Raw genomic sequence first — 25567 nt, 5'->3', positions numbered from 1 at the left:
TCAGAAACCCTTCAAATATTTTACCAACAATAGAGGTTAGACTTACTGGCCTATAATTTCCAGGTTCACTTTTAGAGCCCTTTTTGAATATTGGCACCACATTTGCTATGCGCCAGTCCTGCGGAACAGACCCTGTCGCTATAGAGTCCCTAAAAATAAGAAATAATGGTTTATCTATTACATTACTTAGTTCTCTTAGTACTCGTGGGTGTATGCCATCCGGACCTGGAGATTTATCTATTTTAATCTTATTTAGCCGGTTTCGCACCTCTTCTTGGGTTAGATTGGTGACTCTTAATATAGGGTTTTCATTGTTTCTTGGGATTTCACCTAGCATTTCATTTTCCACCGTGAATACCGTGGAGAAGAAGGTGTTTAATATGTTAGCTTTTTCCTCGTCATCTACAACCATTCTTTCCTCACTATTTTTTAAGGGGCCTACATTTTCAGTTTTTATTCTTTTACTATTGATATAGTTGAAGAACAGTTTGGGATTAGTTTTACTCTCCTTAGCAATGTGCTTCTCTGTTTCCTTTTTGGCAGCTTTAATTAGTTTTTTAGATAAAGTATTTTTCTCCCTATAGTTTTTTAGAGCTTCAGTGGTGCCATCCTGCTTTAGTAGTGCAAATGCTTTCTTTTTACTGTTAATTGCCTGCCTTACTTCTTTGTTTAGCCACATTGGGTTTTTCCTATTTCTAGTCCTTTTATTCCCACAAGGTATAAACCGCTTACACTGCCTATTTAGGATGTTCTTAAACATTTCCCATTTATTATCTGTATTCTCATTTCTGAGGATATTGTCCCAGTCTACCAGATTAAGGGCATCTCTAAGCTGTTCAAACTTTGCCTTCCTAAAGTTCAATGTTTTTGTGACTCCCTGACAAGTCCCCCTAGTGAAAGACAGGTGAAACTGCACAATATTGTGGTCGCTATTTCCTAAATGCCCAACCACCTGCAGATTTGTTATTCTGTCAGGTCTATTAGATAGTATTAGGTCTAAAAGTGCTGCTCCTCTGGTTGGATTCTGCACCAATTGTGAAAGATAATTTTTCTTGGTTATTAGCAGAAACCTGTTGCCTTTATGGGTTTCACAGGTTTCTGTTTCCCAGTTAATATCCGGGTAGTTAAAGTCCCCCATAACCAGGACCTCATTATGGGTTGCAGCTTCATCTATCTGCTTTAGAAGTAGACTTTCCATGGTTTCTGTTATATTTGGGGGTTTGTAACAGACCCCAATGAGAATTTTGTTACCATTTTTCCCTCCATGAATTTCAACCCATATGGACTCGACATCCTCATTCCCTTCGCTAATATCCTCCCTTAAAGTGGACTTTAGACAAGACTTTACATAGAGACAAACCCCTCCTCCTCTCCGATTTTTACGATCCTTTCTAAACAGACTGTAACCCTGTAAGTTAACTGCCCAGTCATAGCTTTCATCTAACCATGTCTCGGTTATTCCCACTATGTCAAAGTTACCTGTAGATATTTCTGCTTCTAGTTCTTCCATCTTGTTTGTCAGGCTTCTGGCGTTTGCGAGCATGCAGTTTAGAGGATTTTGTTTTGTTCCAATCTCCTCACTGTGGATTGTTTTAGAAATGTTCTTACCTCCCTTCTGAGTATGTTTTCCTGGGTCGTCTTTGTTCGAGTCTAATGTTTTTCTTCCCGTCCCCTCTTCTTCTAGTTTAACGCCCTCCTGATGAGTGTAGCGAGTCTTCTGGCGAATGTGTGTTTCCCAGGTTTGTTGAGGTGTAGTCCGTCTCTGGCGAGGAGTCCATCATACCAGTAATTCACACCGTGGTCCAGGAATCCAAATCCTTGTTGTCTGCACCATCGTCTTAGCCAGTTGTTTGCATCAAGGATCCTGTTCCATCTCCTGGTGCCATGCCCATCTACTGGAAGGATAGAAGAAAAAACTACCTGTGCATCCAGTTCCTTTACTTTCTTCCCCAACTCTTCAAAGTCCTTGCAGATTGTCGGTAGGTCCTTCCTTGCCGTGTCATTGGTGCCAACATGTATCAGAAGAAATGGGTGGACGTCCTTGGAGCTGAAGAGCTTTGGTATCCTATCGGTCACATCCTTGATCATCGCACCTGGAAGGCAGCATACTTCTCTTGCAGTTATGTCCGGTCTGCAGATGGCTGCTTCTGTGCCTCTCAGTAGTGAGTCTCCCACCACCACCACTCTTCGTTGCTTCTTGGCTGTACTTTTTGCTGTCACTTGTTGCTGTGTGCCCTTTTCTTTTTTGCTTGCTGGTATTGCTTCATTCTTAGGTGTGCCATCTTCATCCTCTACAAAGATTTGATATCGGTTCTTCAGTTGTGTGGTTGGTGATTTCTCCATGGTCTTCTTGCTTCTTTTGGTCACATGCTTCCACTCATCTGCTTTTGGAGGTTCTCTGACACTTTTTGCACCTTCTGTGACCAGTAGAGATGCTTCTGTTCTGTCTAGAAAGTCTTCATTCTCTTTGATGAGTTTCAAAGTTGCTATTCTTTCTTCCAGACCCCGCACCTTTTCTTCTAAAAGGGCCACTAGTCTACACTTCTGACAGGTGAAATTGGATTCTTCTTCTGGTCGATCTGTGAACATGTAGCACATGCTGCAGCTCACCATGTAGGTTGTCACATCTGCCATGTTGCTCCTAGATCCTGCTGACTTGCTGTGTGTTTTCCTTCTTGTGTAATCTACTCAGCCAAGCTCTCTTGCAATAATGTCCTACAGGCAAAAATTCGCGCGCCGTAAGGCGCGCGGTTTGGTGATGCTTTCGAAGCAGCTGGTCCCGGCTGTACCCAACGATCTTCTAGCTTAGGGAGACTTCGCTTCTCCCAGAAGGCACCTGGAATATGCAAATTAGCCTCCTGAAGCTTGGATCCCTGGTTTGGTGATGCTTTCGAAGCAGCTGGTCCCGGCTGTACCCAACGATCTTCTAGCTTAGGGAGACTTCGCTAAGCTATTTTAGCATTTGCCTTTCAAATTCCAGGCCGTCAGATGGAGATTGTCCACCTGAGGATGGAAAAACGGTCCCTGGAAGAGAAGGTTGGGTATCGAGGGGAGGACCCAAGGATCTGAGACCGACATGGTTTGCAGCCACGAGAACCATGGTCTCTTGGGCCAGAATGGAGCTTTCAGTATAACTCTCGCTCCTTCTTCTCTGATTTTCCGTATGACCTGTGGTAATAATATCATCAGAGGAAAGGCATATGCCAGACTGAACTGCCAAGGGGCTTGGAGAGCGTCCAGAATGTCCGGATGATCCGCTGGAGATAAGGAGGCAAATCTCCGGACTTGTTTGTTTCTTCTTGTGGCAAAGAGATCTATCTGAGGACGACCCCATAGGGATACTATATCTTGGAAGATATGATGGTTTAGGCACCACTCCCCCTGCCTCAAGGTGTGTCGACTTAAGAAGTCTGCCTGCTGGTTGCTTTCCCCTTTTATATGAAGCGCAGTAAGGGATGACAGATGTTTTTCTGCTAGATCCAAGATTTCCCCAACAGAAGACATCAGAGTCTCTGATCGAGTGCCTCCTTGTCTGTTTAGATACGCCACTGTGGTGGTGTTGTCGTAAAGGATTCTGACGTCTTTTCCCCGAAGCTGTGGGAGAAAATGGTATAAGGCGTATTTTACTGCATTTAATTCTTTAAGGTTAGATGAGTTGTAGCGTTCTTCCATGTCCCATAACCCTTGGCAAAAATTATTCCCCATATGGGCGCCCCATCCGTAAGGACTGGCGTCAGTGGTTATAGTATGAGATGTGTTATTACCCATGGAACACCACTCATCAATTGGTTAGAATCTAGCCACCACGTTAAGGAAGTTAAGACCTCCTGGGACAAGGTTATTTTTGCATTTAGGTGACCAAGTAACCATCTTTCTTCTTGTAGGATCTGGTGTTGCAGTGTTCGGGTATGATATTGGGCCCATTTCACTGCAGGTGTACAAGAAATAAGGGATCCCAGCAACGACATAGCTTGTCTTAGGGATATACGTCGACTATTTATTGCAGCTATGACTTTGTGTCTGATGAGTAGTATTTTTACCTGAGGGAGAAGACACTTTTGGGTTATGGAGTCTAGATGAAACCCCAAGAACGCTTGACGGGAAAGTGGAGTAAGTCTGGATTTGTTGATATTGATGATCCAGCCTAGATCCTGTAGAGAGGAAATTGCGTGAGCCAAGCAGTCAGCACATTGAGTGATTGAATTTCCGATGACCAAAAAGTCATCCAGGTAAGGCACAATTAATGTTTCTTTTTGGTGAAGATAGGCCATCACCTCTAGCATTATTTTGGTAAAGATCCTTGGCGCGGTAGAAAGGCTGAAGGGCATGGCTGTATACTGGAAATGATGAATCTTGCCATTGATTGTCACTGCTACCCTGAAGAATTTCTGGTATCTGTCATGGATAGGGAGATGGTAATAAGCATCTTTTAGATCAATGCCCCCCATCATACAGTTTGGAAAAAGGAGCTTTATAGTGGATCTAATGGATTCCATTTTAAATGTATGGTTTTCAATAAATGAGTTGAGTTTTTTAAGGTTTACGATTGTTCCAAATGAACCATCGGGTTTGGAAATCAGGAATAAGGGAGAGTAGAATCCCCTACCTTCCTGGCCCTCAGGAACCCGGACTAAAACCCGTTTTGATAATAAGGTTTGAATTTCAAGCTCAAGGGCCTGTTGTTGCGCAGGTGAGCTGAGTGATGTTATAATATATGATTCGTGGGGAAAGCGAGAGAATTGTAACTTTATTCCATCTCGGACTATATTTAACCCCTTAGTGACAGAGCCAATTTGGTACTTAATGACCGAGCCAATTTTTGCAATTCTGACCACTGTCACTTTATGAGTTTATAACTCTGGAACGCTTCAACGGATCCCGCTGATTCTGAGATTGTTTTTTCATGACATATTGTACTTCATGTTAGTGGTAACATTTCTTCAATATTACTTGCGATTATTTATGAAAAAAACGGAAATATGGCGAAAATTTTTATAATTTTGCAATTTTCAAACTTTGTATTTTTATGCCCTTAAATCAGAGAGATATGTCATGAAAAATAGTTAATAAATAACATTTCCCACATGTCTACTTTACATCAGCACAATTTTGGAAACAAAATTTTTTTTTGTTAGGGAGTTATAAGGGTTAAAAGTTGATCAGCAATTTCTCATTTTTACAACACCATTTTTTTTTAGGGACCACATCACATTTGATGTCATTTTGAGGGGTCTATATGATAGAAAATAATGAAGTGTGACACCATTCTAAAAACTACACCCCTCAAGGTTCTCAAAACCACATTCAAGAAGTTTATTAACCCTTTACGTGCTTCACAGGAACTGAAACAATGTGGAAGGATAAAATGAACATTTAACTTTTTTTTGCAAACATCTTAATTCAGAACCATTTTTTTTATTTTCACAAGTGTAAAAACAGAAATGTAACCATAAATTTTGTTATGCAATTTCTCCTGAATACGCCAATACCCCATATGTGGGGGTAAACCACTTTTTGGGCGCACCGCAGAACTTAGAAGTGAAGGAGCGCCGTTTGACTTTTTCAATGCAGAATTGGCTGGAATTGAGATTGGACGCCATGTCACGTTTAGAGAGCCCCTGATGTGCCTAAACAGTGGAAACTCCCCACAAGTGACACCATTTTGGAAACTAGACCCCTTAAGGAACTTATCTAGATGTGTGGTGAGCACTTTGAACCCCCAAGTGCTTCACAGAAGTTTATAACGTAGAGCCGTGAAAATAAAAAAATCGCTTTTGTTTACACAAAAATGATCTTTTCGCCCACAAATTCTTATTTTCACAAGGGTAACAGGAGAAATTAGACCACAAAAGTTGTTGTGCGATTTCTCCTGAATACGTCGATACCCCATATGTGAGGGTAAACCACTGTTTGGGCGCACCGCAGAGCTTGGAAGTGAAGGAGCGCCGTTTGACTTTTTCAATGTAGAATTGGCTGGAATTGAGATTGGACGCCATGTCGCGTTTGGAGAGCCCCTGATGTGCCTAAACAGTAGAAACCCCCCACAAGTGACCCCATTTTGGAAACTAGACCCCTTAAGGAACTTATCTAGATGTGTGGTGAGCACTTTGAACCCCCAAGTGCTTCACAGAAGTTTATAACGTAGAGCCGTGAAAATAAAAAAATCGCTTTTGTTTACACAAAAATGATCTTTTCGCCCACAAATTTTTATTTTCACAAGGGTAACAGGAGAAATTAGACCACAAAAGTTGTTGTGCAATTTCTCCTGAGTACGTCGATACCCAATATGTGGGGGTAAACCACTGTTAGGGCCCACCGCAGAGCTTGGAAGAGAAGGAGTGCCGTTTTACTTTTTCAATGTAGAATTGGCTGGAATTGAGATTGGACGCCATGTCGCGTTTGGAGAGCCTCTGATGTGCCTTAACAGTGGAAACCCCCCACAAGTGACCCCATTTTGGAAACTAGACCCCTTAAGGAACTTATCTAGATGTGTGGTGAGCACTTTGAACCCCCAAGTGCTTCACAGAAGTTTATAACGTAGAGCCGTGAAAATAAAAAAATCGCTTTTGTTTACACAAAAATGATCTTTTCGCCCACAAATTTTTATTTTCACAAGGGTAACAGGAGAAATTAGACCACAAAAGTTGTTGTGCAATTTCTCCTGAGTACGTCGATACCCAATATGTGGGGGTAAACCACTGTTTGGGCGCACCGCAGAGCTTGGAAGAGAGGGAGTGCCGTTTTACTATTTCAATGTAGAATTGGCTGGAATTGAGATCGGACGCCATGTCGCGTTTGGAGAGCCCCTGATGTGCCTAAACAGTAGAAACCCCCCACAAGTGACCCCATTTTGGAAACTAGACCCCCCATGGAACTTATCTAGATGTGTGGTGAGAACTTTGAATGCCCAAGTGCTTCACAGAAGTTTATAATGCAGAGTCGTGAAAATAAAAAATATATTTTTTTCCACAAAAAAGATATTTTAGCCCCCAAGTTTTTATTTTCACAAGGGTAAAAAGAGAAATTGGACCACAACAGTTGTTGTCCAATTAGTCCTGAGTATGCTGGTACCCCATATGTGGGGGTAAACCACTGTTTGGGCGCACGGCAGAGCTCGAAAGGAAGGAGCACCGTTTTGGAATGCAGACTTTGATAGAATGGTCTGCGGGCATTATGTTTGCGTTTGCAGAGCCCCTGATGTACCTAAACAGTAGAAACCCCCCATAAGTGACCCCATTTTGGAAACTAGACCCCCCAAGGAACTTATCTAGATGTGTGGTGAGAACTTTGAATGCCCAAGTGCTTCACAGAAGGTTATAATGCAGAGTCGTGAAAATAAAAAATATTTTTTTTCCACAAAAAAGATATTGTAGCCCCCAAGTTTTTATTTTCACAAGGGTAACAGGAGAAATTGGACCCCAAACGTTGTCCAATTTATCCCGAGTACACTGATGCCCCATATGTGGGGGTAAACCACTGTTTGGGCGCACGGCAGAGCTCGGACGGGAAGGAGCGCCGTTTTGGAATGCAGACTTAGATAGAATGGTCTGCGGGCGTTATGTTGCGTTTGTAGAGCCCCTGATGTACCTAAACAGTAGAAACCCCCCAAAAGTGACCCCATTTTGGAAACTAGACCCCCCCAAGGAACTTATATAGATGTGTGGTGAGAACTCTGAATGCCCAAGTGCTTCACAGAAGTTTATAATGCAGAGTCGTGAAAATAAAAAATATTTTTTTTTCCACAAAAAGATTTTGTAGCCCCCAAGTTTTTATTTTCACAAGGGTAACAGGAGAAATTGGACCCAAAAGTTGTTGTCCAATTTATCCCAAGTACGCTGATGCCCCATATGTGGGGGTAACCCACTGTTTGGGCGCACGGCGGAGCTCAGAAGGGAGGGAGCACCATTTGACTTTTTGAGCGCAAAATTGGCTGTCGTGTTTGGAGACCCCCTGATGTACCTAAACAGTAGAAACCCCCCAATTCTAACTCCAACCCTAACCCCAACACACTCCTAACCCCAATCCCAACCCGATCCATAATCCTAATCACAACCCTAACGATAATCACAACCCTAACCCCAGAACAACCCTAATGTCAACCCTAACCAGAACCCTAATCAAAACCCTAAATCCCACACACCCCTAATCCTAATCTCAACCCTAACCTCAAACCTAACCCTAATCCCAATACACCCCTAATCCCAACCCTAACCTTAACCCTAATCCCAAACCTAACCCTAATCCCAAGCGTAACCCTAATGTCAACCCTAACCCTAATACCAACCCTAACCCTAATCCCAACTCTAACCCTAACTTTAGCCGCAACCCTAGCCCTAACTTTAGCCCCAACCCTAACTTTAGCCCCAACCCTAACCCTAGCCCTAACTTTAGCTCCAACCCTAACCCTAGCCCTAACTTTAGCCCCAACCCTAACCCTAGCCCTAAGGCTACTTTCACACTTGCGTCATTTGGCATCCGTCGCAATCCGTCGTTTTGGACAAAAAACGGATCCTGCAAATGTGCCCACAGGATGCGTTTTTTTGCCCATAGACTTGGATTGCCGACGGATCGCGACGGATGGCCACACGTCGCGTCCGTCGTGCACTGGATCAGTTGTGTTTTGGCGGACCGTCGGCACAAAAAAAGTTCAATGGAACGTATTTTTGTACGTCGCGTCCGCCATTTCCGACCGCACATGCGTGGCCGTAACTCTGCCCCCTCCTCCCCAGGACATAGCTTAGGCAGCGGATGCGTTGAAAAACTGCATCCGCTGCCCACGTTGTGCACAATTTTCACAACATGCGTCGGTATGTAGGGCCGACGCATTGCGACGGCCCCGTACCGACGCAAGTGTGAAAGAAGCCTAACCCTAAATTTAGCCCCAACCCTAACCCTATATTTAGCCCCAACCCTGACCCTAACCCTAAATTTAGTCCCAACCCTAACCCTAAATTTAGCCCCAACCCAAACCCTAACCCTAAATTTAGCCCCAACCCAAACCCTAACCCTAAATTTAGCCCCAACCCTAACCCTAACCCTACATTTATCCCCAACCCTAACCCTAAATTTAGCCCCACCCTAACCCTAATTTTAGCCCCAACGGCTTTCTCCTGCCAGCCGGCAGATGGCGACAGATGGCGGGCGCACTGCGCATGCGCCCGCCATTTTGTTTCCCAAAGAAGATGCCGGCGGGCAGGAGAGGACGCAGGAGGACCCAGGGACACCGGTGAGTATAATAGGGTCCCCGAATCCCCCTATTTCTCTGTCCTCTGACAGTTAATTACCGGCGATCGCCAAGCAGGGTCGGTAAAACTGACCCCGATCATGTTCTTTGGGGTCTCGGCTACCCCCGGCAGCCGAAACCCCAAAGATCCTCCCGGTGCCGGCCGGCGGGCGCACTGCGCATGCGCCCGCCAATTTTTTGCCGGAAAAAGATGGCGGCGCCCATCGGGAGCCACGAGGAGCACCGGGGGAGACGGGTGAGTATCCAGGGGCTATTGGGGACCCCATTTCTCTGTCCTCTGATGTGCGATCACATCGGAGGACAGAGGAATTAAAAGGGGAATTGCGTTTTTTTTTTTGCGATCGCCGGTAAACGGTTAATTACCGGCGATCGCAAAAGCGTGGTCGGTAAAAACCGACCAGAATCATGTTCTCCGGGGTCTCGGCTACCCCCGGCAGCCAAGACCCCGGAGAAAATCGGACTGTGGTGGGCGCTATTTACTTTTTCCACAGCGCTGTTAATTAACGGCGCAGTGGTTTAAGTACCCTTAACTGCCGCCATTAAAAGGCGTATCGGCGGTCGTTAAGGGGTTAAATGCCTCAAATGTAGCTGCCGCTTAGTCGCGTGTCGATGTATATACTGTATGTGTGTACCCATAAAATCTGATCTAATAACATGGATGCCACTATATACCTACGTTTGGGCCACTCTGTATTATTTCACTACATCTAGATCCTTTGATTTTATATTACACTACACTACACTTACGTAATAAATACTGAAAGATGAAACACTCTAAAGTCATAATTTGCCTTTCTAACCCCCTCCCAGCTATAAAGCTGCTTACTCAGATTTTTGCTTCTTTTATTCCCATTACTGTAGTAACTGCGGGTGGCATCTCCTCAGTAGTGGCCTATTTTTAACCCTTTAAACCCAAAGATTATGTAAATTGCTTAATCCTTTAATTGTTTTTTTTTGTTTGTTTTGTTTTATGTTTTGTGCATATTATGGCTTTTTGCTTGTATTGACATTTTGGAAGCCAAAACTCCAGAGATTGCATTATCTGTGGGCTGCAAATACTCGAAGCCAAGTCATGTGCTTGGTGCCAGTCTCAGCCTCTTCTTCCTACTCTCCGATTTTTCAGCAGTAATTGCAGACTGTGCATGGGCCTAGTATTTTTGCTCTTTTTTTATAAGCCTTATTATTTAGAATGTATAGAATATATATTAATCCTAATATCGCTCCATATCGACTGCCTTGGCGACTGGAATGTGAGAAACGTGAACGCTGCACTAGACTGTGATCCTTGCTCGCTCTCACTCCCTTGTCATCTGTGACTGCCGGCTTTTCCACCCTTTCTGTTCAGGGCTCTCAGTTTATGTCTATGTGGCCTTCTAGAAATCTGTGAATAGGAGTGGTCTGACTGTGACGCATCTGTTTTTGCAACCTCATATTTATTTATAAGCAGAGCCATATTTCCTGCGTCTAGATGACGGAAAATTAGAGAGCAGACGTCCTATTAGAAGGTCAGAGACGCGGAGAGACATGCCTCTGGAGTCGGTGAGTGAAATAATCTCCTATTGTAACTACTTAACCAAGCGATACGAAAATAACCAGTGTCTAATTCCATCCATAAACTTTTGTGTTTACATGTGAAAAATTGATTTCACTCATCAATGAGACAATTATGTTGAACTTTCCTGTTAAACCAGTTTCACTAATTTAATGCATCCTTCAACTGTCTGGACACAAGGGTCCTTTATACGGGCTGACTTTTTTCACGTTATCGAACTCCTATAAGGGTATGTGGAAACATTGCGGATTTGCCTTTGTAAAAATCTGCGCTAATCCTGCCTCTCTTGGCAGAAAACGCAGTTGAAAATCCTCACAGTTTTTATGCGGTTTTGATTTAGATTTGATGCAGATTTTCATGAGTTTTTAATACGGATTTGTCTGTGGATTTGCAAGCTAACTATAGATATATTATTGAACAAAAAAAAAATTGTGATGTAATTTCCTTGTCCAACTTCTTCTTTTACATTCTCCATTGAAGACCATTACATACCATGTTCAAATATAATGTTTACACAAACAAAACAAATATAAAGTTAATTATATATATATATAATATATATGTATGTGTAAAGCCAGATACCCTCCTTAATAAAATGTTACATAAAGAGTTAAACAAAAGACACGAACACGCAAATGAAATTTGCGTAAAACACAAAGTCTGTTTATTTTTCAAAAACATTATTTTTAATTGCTTGGGCTTTGTTTTGTCCGGTGACATCAAGCCCACGGATTAGTAATGGAGAAGCGTCAATAAGATACCTATCCATTACTAATCTTATAGTTATATGGTAAATAATGACACAGCCAGAATTTATTATTACTATTATTATTTATTATTATAGCGCCATTTATTCCATGGGGCTTTACATGTGAGGAGGGGTATACAAATAATAATTGGAATAAAATCCTTTATTTGAAATAATCACACACACTCCTTTATTGAATCTTAATGTACCATACTTACTGCATCGCCAAATCCCCGAATCCCTCGATCTACGGCAACAAAAATAAAATAATAAACCAACACAAATACTCCCTGTCCAGCGTAGTCCAATACCGATTGTGTCCCACAACGATCTCACGTGTAGAACAGTCGCATCAGGAGATGTGACCACTCTACCCGGCCTCCGGTGATACACTGACAGGAGGTAATTGCTCCTGCAGTGCAACACTGAGACTTCACCGGTGTTCGTACTCTCACTTACGGCACCGCTGCGTGAGAATTTTCTCCCACAGCAGTGCCGCAAGTGACAGCACGAACTCCGGTGACCTCTAACAGCGGAGCAGTGATACACTACAGGAAGATCACCTCATGCCAGTGTATCATCGGAGCCATGTAGAGCGGTCACATCTCCCGATGTGACTGTTCTACACGTGAGATCGCCGTGTAACACTCGTTATTAAATGGACTACAGCGGAAAGGTAAGTATATGTTGGCTTATTATTTTATTTTTCTTGCAGGAGATCAAGGGTATCGGGGAATAGGTGTTTGGTGAGTATGAATGTGTTTATTTTGGTTTTACAATTGAACACAGTCGCCGGATGATGGGAGTACTATCCCATCATTGGCTCATGTTGTCACTGTTATATGTGACAGCAGACATAGCTGGATGGGGTAGCCATCTGATGTGTGTAGCCACATGATGCCTGGTGTGAGGCAGTGACCCCTGTTACAGCTAGGGGGCACTGTTTGTGCTCTCCAGAATGCGCATGGAGGCATAGTGAGGCCATGAGAGTGTACTGCAGACACAGGTGTGGCTGTAATTAGAATGGTGAAGCAGTGACTGATTAAAAGCCCTGTAGTAGAGGGGGAGATGTGTCAGTGTTGGTCTTGGAAGCAGACAGAGCAGTTGTGCGGCGCCCCAGGGTCCTGGTCATCGCAGTGGTATTGTTTTCCTCTCGGGGAGAGTGATGCTACGTTTGGAGGCAAAGAAGGATAACTGCATCCAGGTATCACAAACATGCAACATATTTCACACTCCAGGCCACCAGGGGGAGCTCTTGCTCCTATTTATTAGGTCACTCCCCACATAGGTAAAACTGGTCGCCTGTGGGGAAAGTTAGTTAGTTGCTGGCTGAGCTCCGCTCAGTTAGTTGGTCCCCGAAAGGGGTGGGATCCTGTCAGAGAACGAAGGAGAAAGGACAAGGAGCTGTGCATGCTCTCAGAGCTGCAGCTCCTAGAAAGAGACATTGAAGGCAGAACTGTATTGCAGCGAGCATGAAGGAAGTCGTAGCAAAGGAGAGGATACCAGAAGGGGACCAGCCCTACACAGGCTGCCTCCTTCTGAGGCGCAGAAGCCCGGAACACCGAGGGAGTAAGGACCTTTACGCTTTGCTCCAGAGACCGGCAGGACAGCTAATTTCACGTTACCTGTCCGCTCTACACCCAGGAGGCACGGTGGCACCCCTTAGAGGCTGGGGCATGATAGAGTCCTTATAAACAACCTCAAGGCACCAATCATACGGATTTGTCCTATCCTATATGGGGGACAGAGAGAAAGACATTACATCTGTGAGGACCTTATGTGAAGCCTTAGGCAGTAAGGAACTACAACACCACGGCGCTAGAGGAAGGCTACTGATTTCCACCTGGATAAGGGGACTCTGGACTTGCCTCCAAACCGGCCGGACTCCCTTTAAAGACCTTTCCCTTTTACATGGACGTCCCAGGGCCACGGACTGGGTCAGCCACCGTGACATCCCCCTGTGAACCGCAGGACCCGGTACCGAGTACCCCACGGCCCCATGGGGGCGATCCAGTTGTCTGCAGAGCTTTTCTGTGTGGAGCAACACAGGGGCAAAAGGAACCAAAGAGACTGACACTCTGCGTCCCGGGCTGTCTTGTGTTTGCCTGATTGCAATCCGGAGGATAGCATGATGTGCACGGCGTGAGTAGAGACTTGGTATTGGCGGGCGGTCGCCCCAGGAAAACTGGACAAAGGGAACTCTGCGCATGCGCCCGCCAATTTTTTGCCGGAAAAAGATGGCGGCGCCCATCGGGAGCCACGAGGAGCACCGGGGGAGACGGGTGAGTATCCAGGGGCTATTGGGGACCCCATTTCTCTGTCCTCTGATGTGCGATCACATCGGAGGACAGAGGAATTAAAAGGGGAATTGCGTTTTTTTTTTTGCGATCGCCGGTAAACGGTTAATTACCGGCGATCGCAAAAGCGTGGTCGGTAAAAACCGACCAGAATCATGTTCTCCGGGGTCTCGGCTACCCCCGGCAGCCAAGACCCCGGAGAAAATCGGACTGTGGTGGGCGCTATTTACTTTTTCCACAGCGCTGTTAATTAACGGCGCAGTGGTTTAAGTACCCTTAACTGCCGCCATTAAAAGGCGTATCGGCGGTCGTTAAGGGGTTAAATGCCTCAAATGTAGCTGCCGCTTAGTCGCGTGTCGATGTATATACTGTATGTGTGTACCCATAAAATCTGATCTAATAACATGGATGCCACTATATACCTACGTTTGGGCCACTCTGTATTATTTCACTACATCTAGATCCTTTGATTTTATATTACACTACACTACACTTACGTAATAAATACTGAAAGATGAAACACTCTAAAGTCATAATTTGCCTTTCTAACCCCCTCCCAGCTATAAAGCTGCTTACTCAGATTTTTGCTTCTTTTATTCCCATTACTGTAGTAACTGCGGGTGGCATCTCCTCAGTAGTGGCCTATTTTTAACCCTTTAAACCCAAAGATTATGTAAATTGCTTAATCCTTTAATTGTTTTTTTTTGTTTGTTTTGTTTTATGTTTTGTGCATATTATGGCTTTTTGCTTGTATTGACATTTTGGAAGCCAAAACTCCAGAGATTGCATTATCTGTGGGCTGCAAATACTCGAAGCCAAGTCATGTGCTTGGTGCCAGTCTCAGCCTCTTCTTCCTACTCTCCGATTTTTCAGCAGTAATTGCAGACTGTGCATGGGCCTAGTATTTTTGCTCTTTTTTTATAAGCCTTATTATTTAGAATGTATAGAATATATATTAATCCTAATATCGCTCCATATCGACTGCCTTGGCGACTGGAATGTGAGAAACGTGAACGCTGCACTAGACTGTGATCCTTGCTCGCTCTCACCCCCTTGTCATCTGTGACTGCCGGCTTTTCCACCCTTTCTGTTCAGGGCTCTCAGTTTATGTCTATGTGGCCTTCTAGAAATCTGTGAATAGGAGTGGTCTGACTGTGACGCATCTGTTTTTGCAACCTCATATTTATTTATAAGCAGAGCCATATTTCCTGCGTCTAGATGACGGAAAATTAGAGAGCAGACGTCCTATTAGAAGGTCAGAGACGCGGAGAGACATGCCTCTGGAGTCGGTGAGTGAAATAATCTCCTATTGTAACTACTTAACCAAGCGATACGAAAATAACCAGTGTCTAATTCCATCCATAAACTTTTGTGTTTACATGTGAAAAATTGATTTCACTCATCAATGAGACAATTATGTTGAACTTTCCTGTTAAACCAGTTTCACTAATTTAATGCATCCTTCAACTGTCTGGACACAAGGGTCCTTTATACGGGCTGACTTTTTTCACGTTATCGAACTCCTATAAGGGTATGTGGAAACATTGCGGATTTGCCTTTGTAAAAATCTGCGCTAATCCTGCCTCTCTTGGCAGAAAACGCAGTTGAAAATCCTCACAGTTTTTATGCGGTTTTGATTTAGATTTGATGCAGATTTTCATGAGTTTTTAATACGGATTTGTCTGTGGATTTGCAAGCTAACTATAGATATATTATTGAACAAAAAAAAAATTGTGATGTAATTTCCTTGTCCAACTTCTTCTTTTACATTCTCCATTGAAGACCATTACATACCATGTTCAAATATAATGTTTACACAAACAAAACAAATATAAAGTTAATTATATATATATATAATATATATGTATGTGTAAAGCCAGATACCCTCCTTAATAAAATGTTACATAAAGAGTTAAACAAAAGACACGAACACGCAAATGAAATTTGCGTAAAACACAAAGTCTGTTTATTTTTCAAAAACATTATTTTTAATTGCTTGGGCTTTGTTTTGTCCGGTGACATCAAGCCCACGGATTAGTAATGGAGAAGCGTCAATAAGATACCTATCCATTACTAATCTTATAGTTATATGGTAAATAATGACACAGCCAGAATTTATTATTATTATTATTATTTATTATTATAGCGCCATTTATTCCATGGGGCTTTACATGTGAGGAGGGGTATACAAATAATAATTGGAATAAAATCCTTTATTTGAAATAATCACACACACTCCTTTATTGAATCTTAATGTACCATACTTACTGCATCGCCAAATCCCCGAATCCCTCGATCTACGGCAACAAAAATAAAATAATAAACCAACACAAATACTCCCTGTCCAGCGTAGTCCAATACCGATTGTGTCCCACAACGATCTCACGTGTAGAACAGTCGCATCAGGAGATGTGACCACTCTACCCGGCCTCCGGTGATACACTGACAGGAGGTAATTGCTCCTGCAGTGCAACACTGAGACTTCACCGGTGTTCGTACTCTCACTTACGGCACCGCTGCGTGAGAATTTTCTCCCACAGCAGTGCCGCAAGTGACAGCACGAACTCCGGTGACCTCTAACAGCGGAGCAGTGATACACTACAGGAAGATCACCTCATGCCAGTGTATCATCGGAGCCATGTAGAGCGGTCACATCTCCCGATGTGACTGTTCTACACGTGAGATCGCCGTGTAACACTCGTTATTAAATGGACTACAGCGGAAAGGTAAGTATATGTTGGCTTATTATTTTATTTTTCTTGCAGGAGATCAAGGGTATCGGGGAATAGGTGTTTGGTGAGTATGAATGTGTTTATTTTGGTTTTACAATTGAACACAGTCGCCGGATGATGGGAGTACTATCCCATCATTGGCTCATGTTGTCACTGTTATATGTGACAGCAGACATAGCTGGATGGGGTAGCCATCTGATGTGTGTAGCCACATGATGCCTGGTGTGAGGCAGTGACCCCTGTTACAGCTAGGGGGCACTGTTTGTGCTCTCCAGAATGCGCATGGAGGCATAGTGAGGCCATGAGAGTGTACTGCAGACACAGGTGTGGCTGTAATTAGAATGGTGAAGCAGTGACTGATTAAAAGCCCTGTAGTAGAGGGGGAGATGTGTCAGTGTTGGTCTTGGAAGCAGACAGAGCAGTTGTGCGGCGCCCCAGGGTCCTGGTCATCGCAGTGGTATTGTTTTCCTCTCGGGGAGAGTGATGCTACGTTTGGAGGCAAAGAAGGATAACTGCATCCAGGTATCACAAACATGCAACATATTTCACACTCCAGGCCACCAGGGGGAGCTCTTGCTCCTATTTATTAGGTCACTCCCCACATAGGTAAAACTGGTCGCCTGTGGGGAAAGTTAGTTAGTTGCTGGCTGAGCTCCGCTCAGTTAGTTGGTCCCCGAAAGGGGTGGGATCCTGTCAGAGAACGAAGGAGAAAGGACAAGGAGCTGTGCATGCTCTCAGAGCTGCAGCTCCTAGAAAGAGACATTGAAGGCAGAACTGTATTGCAGCGAGCATGAAGGAAGTCGTAGCAAAGGAGAGGATACCAGAAGGGGACCAGCCCTACACAGGCTGCCTCCTTCTGAGGCGCAGAAGCCCGGAACACCGAGGGAGTAAGGACCTTTACGCTTTGCTCCAGAGACCGGCAGGACAGCTAATTTCATGTTACCTGTCCGCTCTACACCCAGGAGGCACGGTGGCACCCCTTAGAGGCTGGGGCATGATAGAGTCCTTATAAACAACCTCAAGGCACCAATCATACGGGTTTGTCCTATCCTATATGGGGGACAGAGAGAAAGACATTACATCTGTGAGGACCTTATGTGAAGCCTTAGGCAGTAAGGAACTACAACACCACGGCACTAGAGGAAGGCTACTGATTTCCACCTGGATAAGGGGACTCTGGACTTGCCTCCAAACCGGCCGGACTCCCTTTAAAGACCTTTCCCTTTTACATGGACGTCCCAGGGCCACGGACTGGGTCAGCCACCGTGACATCCCCCTGTGAACCGCAGGACCCGGTACCGAGTACCCCACGGCCCCATGGGGGCGATCCAGTTGTCTGCAGAGCTTTTCTGTGTGGAGCAACACAGGGGCAAAAGGAACCAAAGAGACTGACACTCTGCGTCCCGGGCTGTCTTGTGTTTGCCTGATTGCAATCCGGAGGATAGCATGATGTGCACGGCGTGAGTAGAGACTTGGTATTGGCGGGCGGTCGCCCCAGGAAAACTGGACAAAGGGAACTCTGGTCTCTGTAGGGACTGCAAACTGAAACCGTTTACTGTGTATTTCTGATAGACTGTGTGAAGAAGCCGTGTACTGTGTATTTTCCATTGGTCTGGATGAAGAAGCTATTACTACAGTATGTATTGCTAATAGACTGTGTGAAGTAACACAATAAAGGAACGTTTTGTTTGAACTTGCTTGGCTCACTGCCGTTTCACTGCATATGGTCCTACCGCTGCATCACACTGGCTACACACACTGACACCCACAGACACCTGCGCACACAGACACCCTCACACACAGACACCCGCAGACACAGACACCTGCGCACACAGACACCCTCACACACAGACACCCGCAGACACAGACACCTGCGCACACAGACACCCTCACACACAGACACCCGCAGACACAGATACCTGCGCACACAGACACCCTCACACACAGACACCCGCAGACACAGACACCTGTGCACACAGACACCCTAACACACAGACACCCGCAGACACAGATACCTGCGCACACAGACACCCTCACACACAGACACCCGCAGACACAGACACCTGCGCACACAGACACCCTCACACACAGACACCCGCAGACACAGACACCTGCGCACACAGACACCCTCACACACAGACACCCGCAGACACAGATACCTGCGCACACAGACACCCTCACACACAGACACCCGCAGACACAGACACCTGCGCACACAGACACCCTCACACACAGACACCCACAGACACCTGCGCACACAGACACCCTCACACACAGACACCCGCACACAAAGACACCCACAGACACCCGCAGGCAGACACAGACAGCTGCAGACAGACCTGCACATATTCTCCTCTCACGCATAGTCTCCGCCCACACACTCTTCCTCCTTCCTTTCTATGGCATTTTTGGCATGCAAATCAACAGCTAATCTGCAGACCTTTTTAAACCTGCGGTTTAGCTGCAGATTTGACTGACTTAATGTAAGTCAATGGGTGCAGAAACGCTGCAGATCCGCAAAAAGATTTGACATGCTGCGGAAAATAAAACGCTGAGAATCAGTGCGAAATTTTCTGCATCATGTGCACAACAATTCTGGATTCCCATTCATTAACAATGCTTAAGCTACCCTTTGTGGGCTTGGTGCAAATCTGCGTGGAAAAAACACTGCGGATCCGCAACAAAATCTGCAACGTGTGCACATAGCCTAACAATATTCAAGCTGGTTTGTAATAGTTTATATTAAACTAGATGGTGGCCCGATTCTAATGCATCGGGTATTCTAGAATATGTATGTATGTATGTATGTATATAGCAGCCACATAGTATATAGCACAGCCACGTAGTATAGCACAGCCACGTAGTATATAGCATCCACGTAGTATATAGCATCCACGTAGTATATAACCCAGCCACGTAGTATATAGTGCAGGCACACAGTATATAATACAGCCCACAAAGTATATAGCACAGCCATGTAGTATATAGCACAGCCCATGTAGTTTAGAACACAGCCCACGTAGTATATAGCACAGCCCACATAGTATATAGCACAGCCCACGTAATATTTAGCACAGCCCACGTACCATATAGCACAGCCCACGTAGTATATAACACAGCCCACGCAATATATAACACAGCCCACGCAGTATATAACACAGCCCACATAGTATATAGCAGTGTGGGCACCATATCCCTGTTAAAAAATAAATAAATAAAAATAGTTATATACTCACCCTCTGGCGTCCAGCAAAGCTGTGCCAAGCTGGCGGCAGCATCGCACGCATCGGTGGACCTTGGAAGGTGAGAATAGCACGATTTTTTAATTTTTTTAATATATCTTTTTACTATTGATGCTGCATAGGCAGCATCAATAGTAAAAAGTTAGTCACACAGGGTTAATAGCAGCGTTAACGGAGTGCGTTACACCGCGGCATAACGCGGTCCGTTAACGCTGCCATTAACCCTGTGTGAGCGCTGACTGGAGGGGAGTATGGAGCGGGCGCTGACTGGACGGAAGTAGGGTGGGGCGAATTCGCGGCCGCACTGTACCCGTCGCTGATTGGTCGCGGCCTGGTGGCTGCGACCGATCCTCAACATGGGATTTCCGAGACAGACAGACAGAAGTACCCCTTAGACGATTATATACTGTAGATAGACTGTATGGGGAATATATATACACTACCGTTCAAAAGTTTAGGGTCACCCAGACAATTTTGTGTTTTCCATGAAAACTCATACTTTTATTAATCAAATGAGTTTCCAAATGAATTGAAAATCTAGTCCAAACACTGACAAGGTTTGAAAAAAAGATTTTTTATTTGAAATAATAATTTTCTCCTTCAAACTTTGCTTTCCTCACAGAATGCTCCCTTTGCAGCAATTCCGGCATTGCAGACCTTTGGCATTCTAGCAGTTAATTTGCTGAGGTAATCTGGAGATATTTCCCCCCATGCTTCCAGAAGACCCCCCCCTCCCCCCCCCCCACAAGTTGGTTTGGCTTCATGGCGTTTTTTGCACCATACGGTCAAGCTGCTCCCACAACAGCACAATGGGGTTGAGATCTGGTGACTGCACTGGCCGCTCCATTACAGATAGAATACCGGCTGCTGCTTCTTCCTTAAATAGTTCTTGCATAATTTGGAGGTGTGCTTTGGGTCATTGTCCTGCTGTAGGATGAAATTGGCTCCAATCAAGCGCTGTCCACAGGGTATGGCATGGGGTTGCAAAATGGAGTGATAGCCTTCCTTATTCAAAATCCCTTTTACCTTGAACAAATCTCCCACTTTACCAGCACCAAAGCAACCCCAGACCATCACATTACCTCCACCATGCTTGACAGATGGCGTCAGGCACTCTTCCAGCATCTTTTCAGTTGTTCTGCATCTCACAAATGTTCTTCTGTGAGGAAGGAGGGAAGGTATCTAAGCTGGGTTTTGTCTGGAGAGAGTTGGACCTATAACTAAGTTGGTGTACCCATACTGTTGTACAACCTGTTAATTTTCTTTTTTAACCTTGTGCCAAAAAAGGACACTTTACATTGTTTGAGCACCGCTGGAGTTTATGAACTGAATAAACCTCATCTTGTTTGGACCAGAGATATTACCTACATGTATGCTAGAGGCTACCAAAGAGCACTGATCCCCTACAATACACACAATAAATATTTGATTGAAACACACAACTACCCACAAAAATACATTTTAAAAGTTAATAGTAAAAACAAGGAACAATGAAAACAAAGGGAAGCCGAGACATAAAATAACGAACATAAGAGTACAATACCAAGGATAGCCACCAGATAGCAGAATACTACCAATGAGTAATGATAAAAGGTAAACTGAGAATCCCTTTTTTTTAGCTTCACTCAGCTGCTTTATATCCACAGACCACATTAAAGTTGAATCTGCCGGGGAAACAAAGAGTCGGTAAAAAGCCAAACGGTGCAACATTTTTAATACAACCCAATTGCAAAAATGATGTTTAGCCCAAAGTTTAGTTGAAAAAAAAAATGACTTCAACCTCTTTAAGTTAAGGTTGTCTAACCACTAGACAGCATTAGATAATATGGGCCCTTGTTTTTGAAAGTGTATGAAATCAGAAATTAGGATATTTTGATCAGATAGGTAGAATGTGTTTGGGAATTAGTTCGTCTTCCTTAATTTTGTTTTTTTTAGGAGGGGAGGTGGATTGTGTGATTTGTCTTATTAGTTTACAAAGGATAATCATACATATTTTTAATTAATTCTCTTTTTTTGTTGAATTATAACATGTGAATAATAATATAAAAATGAAAAAGAGTATTATGAGAGGTGTATGCAACAGGTAAAAAAGCCATTGTAACAACAAATATCTCCCAGGGAAATCCCTGCTTGCAAGGAAAATAAATATGTTCATGATGATAGTTTTGTGGTAACAGTAGGTATGAATGCTGTTTGGCATGGGCCTAATAATCAATGTCTCCTGGATATATATTTTCTGATTTTCCATTGACTGCTCATGTTATGTGACTGTGAATGTTGTCATTAGACCAAAAATGTCCATTGCGTTCAATGACTTCAGATAGGTATCCACGTAACTCAGTCATCATCGGTGTGACCGTGGAGCAGGTACCCACTACAGTCTCTGCAGGTTTTGTTGAAGCTCTAAATATATTCCATGTGGATAGATTTGTTACCGTAATGTGTTATTCCTTTGATGTCATTTTTCAGGGTCCACCTCCTCAACTTGGCGACCTGATTGAATTCATCCGCCCCTTTTATCAGCACTGGGGCATATATGTTGGTGACGGCTATGTCGTACATCTCACAGGTAATCTATTTCTACTTCAAGCTGAACCCCCGGCATTATGAGTTGGTGTGGACGGCCATTCATTTACCCTTCAACAGCCATGTAATATACAGTACACTATTCCTGAAGCCTGAGCAGTATATAGAAGTGTCCTCATCACTGTTCTGACAATCCCTCATACTGTACTGAATATGGAGGAACCATCCTCTGACAATCCCTCACTATACTGAGCATGGCGGAATCATCTTCTGACATTCTCTTATACTGTACTGAGTATGGACGAATCCTTTTCTGATATTCCCTCATACTGTACTGAGTATGGACGAATCCTTTTCTGATATTCCCTCATACTGTACTGAGTATGGACGAATCCTTTTCTGATATTCCCTCGTACTGTACTGAGTATGGAGGAACCATCTTCTGACAATCGCTCATACTGAACTGAGTATGAAGGAATCCTCTTCTGACAATCCCTCATACTGTACTGAGTATGGAGGAACCATCTTCTGACATTCTCTTATACTGTGCTGAGTATGGAGGAACCATCTTCTGACAATCCCTCATACTGTGCTGAGTATGGAGGAACCATCTTCTGACAATCCCTCATACTGTACTGAGTATGGAGGAACCATCTTCTGACATTCCCTTATACTGAACTGAGTATGGAGGAACCATCTTCTGACAATCCCTCATACTGTACTGAGTATGGAGGAACCATCTTCTGACATTCCCTCATACTGTACTGAGTATGGCAGAACCATCTTCTGACAATCCCTCATACTGTACTGAGTATGGAGGAACCATCTTCTGACATTCTCTTATACTGTGCTGAGTATGGAGGAACCATCTTCTGACAATCCCTCATACTGTGCTGAGTATGGAGGAACCATCTTCTGACAATCCCTCATACTGTACTGAGTATGGAGGAACCATCTTCTGACATTCCCTTATACTGAACTGAGTATGGAGGAACCATCTTCTGACAATCCCTCATACTGTACTGAGTATGGCAGAACCATCTTCTGACAATCCCTCATACTGTACTGAGTATGGAGGAACCATAAATATATGCAAATATATGCAAATTGCCTCTTCTGAGAAAAAGAGGACTTAAACTCTATAGCGCCACGACTCGTTTAAAGGGTTGATTGTGACTTGTAGAATCGCTACTTCCAACAGGTGGCGCTAAAGAGTTTAAGTCCTCTTTTTCTCAGAAGAGGCAATTTGCATATTATATTTCCCAGAGGAGCATTGCACGGCGAATAAGCCTCCTTACCTTGACAAGCCAGAGATGGTATGTCACTCTCCATAAGGAGAAACGATACCCCTTAGACCCCAGTCCAGATCCTCTCAGCTAGCCAAATCAGTTCTCATGCTTCGCACTGACGAGGGCCAACAGCCCGAAACACCGTGTCTGCGAATTGAGATACTGATTTGGCTTTTATCCTAAGTCATATTGCACGACTCGTTTTAAAGGGTTGATTGTGACTTGTAAGATCACTACTTCCAACAGGTGGCGCTATAGAGTTTAAGTCCTCTTTTTCTCAGAAAAGGCAATTTGCGCATTGTATCAGGACATTCATCTAATAAGGATGGATCAGGATACTTGGCCAATGAAGTGGACAGGCAAGAAGCCCTCCTGGATGCTGTACAGGTAATACTATCATTAGCTATAGCACTTCCATCACTGGCCTCTACCTGTATGTCTTTGGAGAACGGGTGGCAGCCCACCTGAGCACAGGGAGAACATACAAACTCCTTGCAGATGTCATTCATGGTGGGATTTGAACCCTGGACTCCCATGTTGCAAAGCACCAGTGCTTTCCACTGAGCTACCGTGCTGCTTGGAAGATAACCTTTGGCAGAATAATTGATATTACTACCAGCACCAATGGGAAGATCAGGAAAAACTAGAGCAGGTCCATTTGCATTTTCTAAAGTGCAAATGAAAGGTAGAATTACTCTGACCTCAGTCAGAATTGAACGAAGGACCCAAGTGTTAAAAGATAACTGCGCTAACCTCTGAGCCATCATAGAATTATCTAGTGGCTAGGTCATCAATACGCCTATCAGTACCCACCGACAGGTCATGAAAAGGAAGAGCAAATATGTCCCAACTATAGCTCTGATGGGGAAAATCTGGCAGAAAATCAAGCAGTGAAGTATAATGGAGTTTACGCGTTACACGCCAATTTGGTTTGACCCTAGAATGGTGGAGCTGATGCGATTGAAGGGTTTGGTCACTGGAGGCGTATAGGCATTTGGTTCGTGTCACAGCCGCTTGATGGTGGTGTACTAAAGACGTCTGAAATGCTCGGGAGGGAGTTTCCTTTGAGCCAGAATTTATTTTTCCAGTATCTGCAGCTGAGACATGCTCTTAATAAGCAGATTGATGTCTCACGGGTGCTTCTGCAATCAGACAGTTTATTGAGTCTCATAGGACCTCGGAGGAACACGAGGGGGTTCATTACATTAGTGTACAGGGGTCTGCTGGAAACATTCTTACTGCGACACCCGTTAACGATGAGAGAGAAATGGGTGGCAGACCTGGGTCCGATTTCGGAGTCTCAGTGGGAGCCCATATTGTAGTATATTCCCCGAGTGTCTATGAGTGAGGCCAGAAGGGTGTCGCATTTGTACTTAGTCTATAGACTGTGCAGGACCCCAGTGTGGATGATGAAGGCAGGACTGAGAAGGAACTCAAAATGCCCTAGATGTTCAGATGAGGGGACTGATCTTTTACATCTGATGTGTTCGTGTCCTCGCCTTCAGCCTTTTTGGGTGAAGATACTTAACTTGATTCAGGAGGTGATGGGTGTGAATATTCTGCGTACTCCGCTGACTTGTGGGGTGGATAGATGGACTATGCGGGTGTGGCTTCATCTGAACTGCTGCAGAATAGGATGGATGCCGCCTAATTGCTTTCGATACAATGTTATTTTGTAAATTGAGGTGATGTAAAGTTCTATATAACTGTGCTAAGCTGTGATGTACATTGTTGAAAATAAGGTTTATTTGGTTAGGGTTTGGGTGTGGGGTGCGGGGGATGGTGGGATATTGATTAAGGCTGTTACTTAAGGAAAAAACTGAACTGGAAAATCTGTATCATTCTGGAACTTACATTGAACTGTTTTATACTTTGGATTTTTTCAATCCAAAAAAATTATTTGTGTTAAAAAAAAAGAAAAGAGCAGGTTCCCTTGT

At 44.2% G+C, this 25567-nt stretch overlaps 1 protein-coding gene across 1 annotated transcript in view; it reads left to right on the top strand.

Moving 5' to 3' along the window:
- The window catches only part of LOC138649862 (phospholipase A and acyltransferase 2-like), a 50911-nt gene that overhangs the window by 9372 nt on the left and 15972 nt on the right, over positions 1-25567 (top strand). The window contains exons 2-4 of the mRNA XM_069740583.1: positions 10692-10783; positions 15039-15130; positions 22285-22384. Coding sequence (XP_069596684.1) covers positions 15116-15130; positions 22285-22384 — 115 coding nt within the window. The 5' untranslated portion in view covers positions 10692-10783; positions 15039-15115. The remainder of the gene's footprint in view (positions 1-10691; positions 10784-15038; positions 15131-22284; positions 22385-25567) is intronic.

The sequence above is a fragment of the Ranitomeya imitator genome, chromosome 9, assembly GCF_032444005.1.
Source record: "Ranitomeya imitator isolate aRanImi1 chromosome 9, aRanImi1.pri, whole genome shotgun sequence".
In the NCBI taxonomy this organism is placed as follows: domain Eukaryota; kingdom Metazoa; phylum Chordata; class Amphibia; order Anura; family Dendrobatidae; genus Ranitomeya; species Ranitomeya imitator.
Note: the sequence above shows the minus strand (reverse complement) of the source record. Positions and strands in the feature narration are given on the sequence as shown.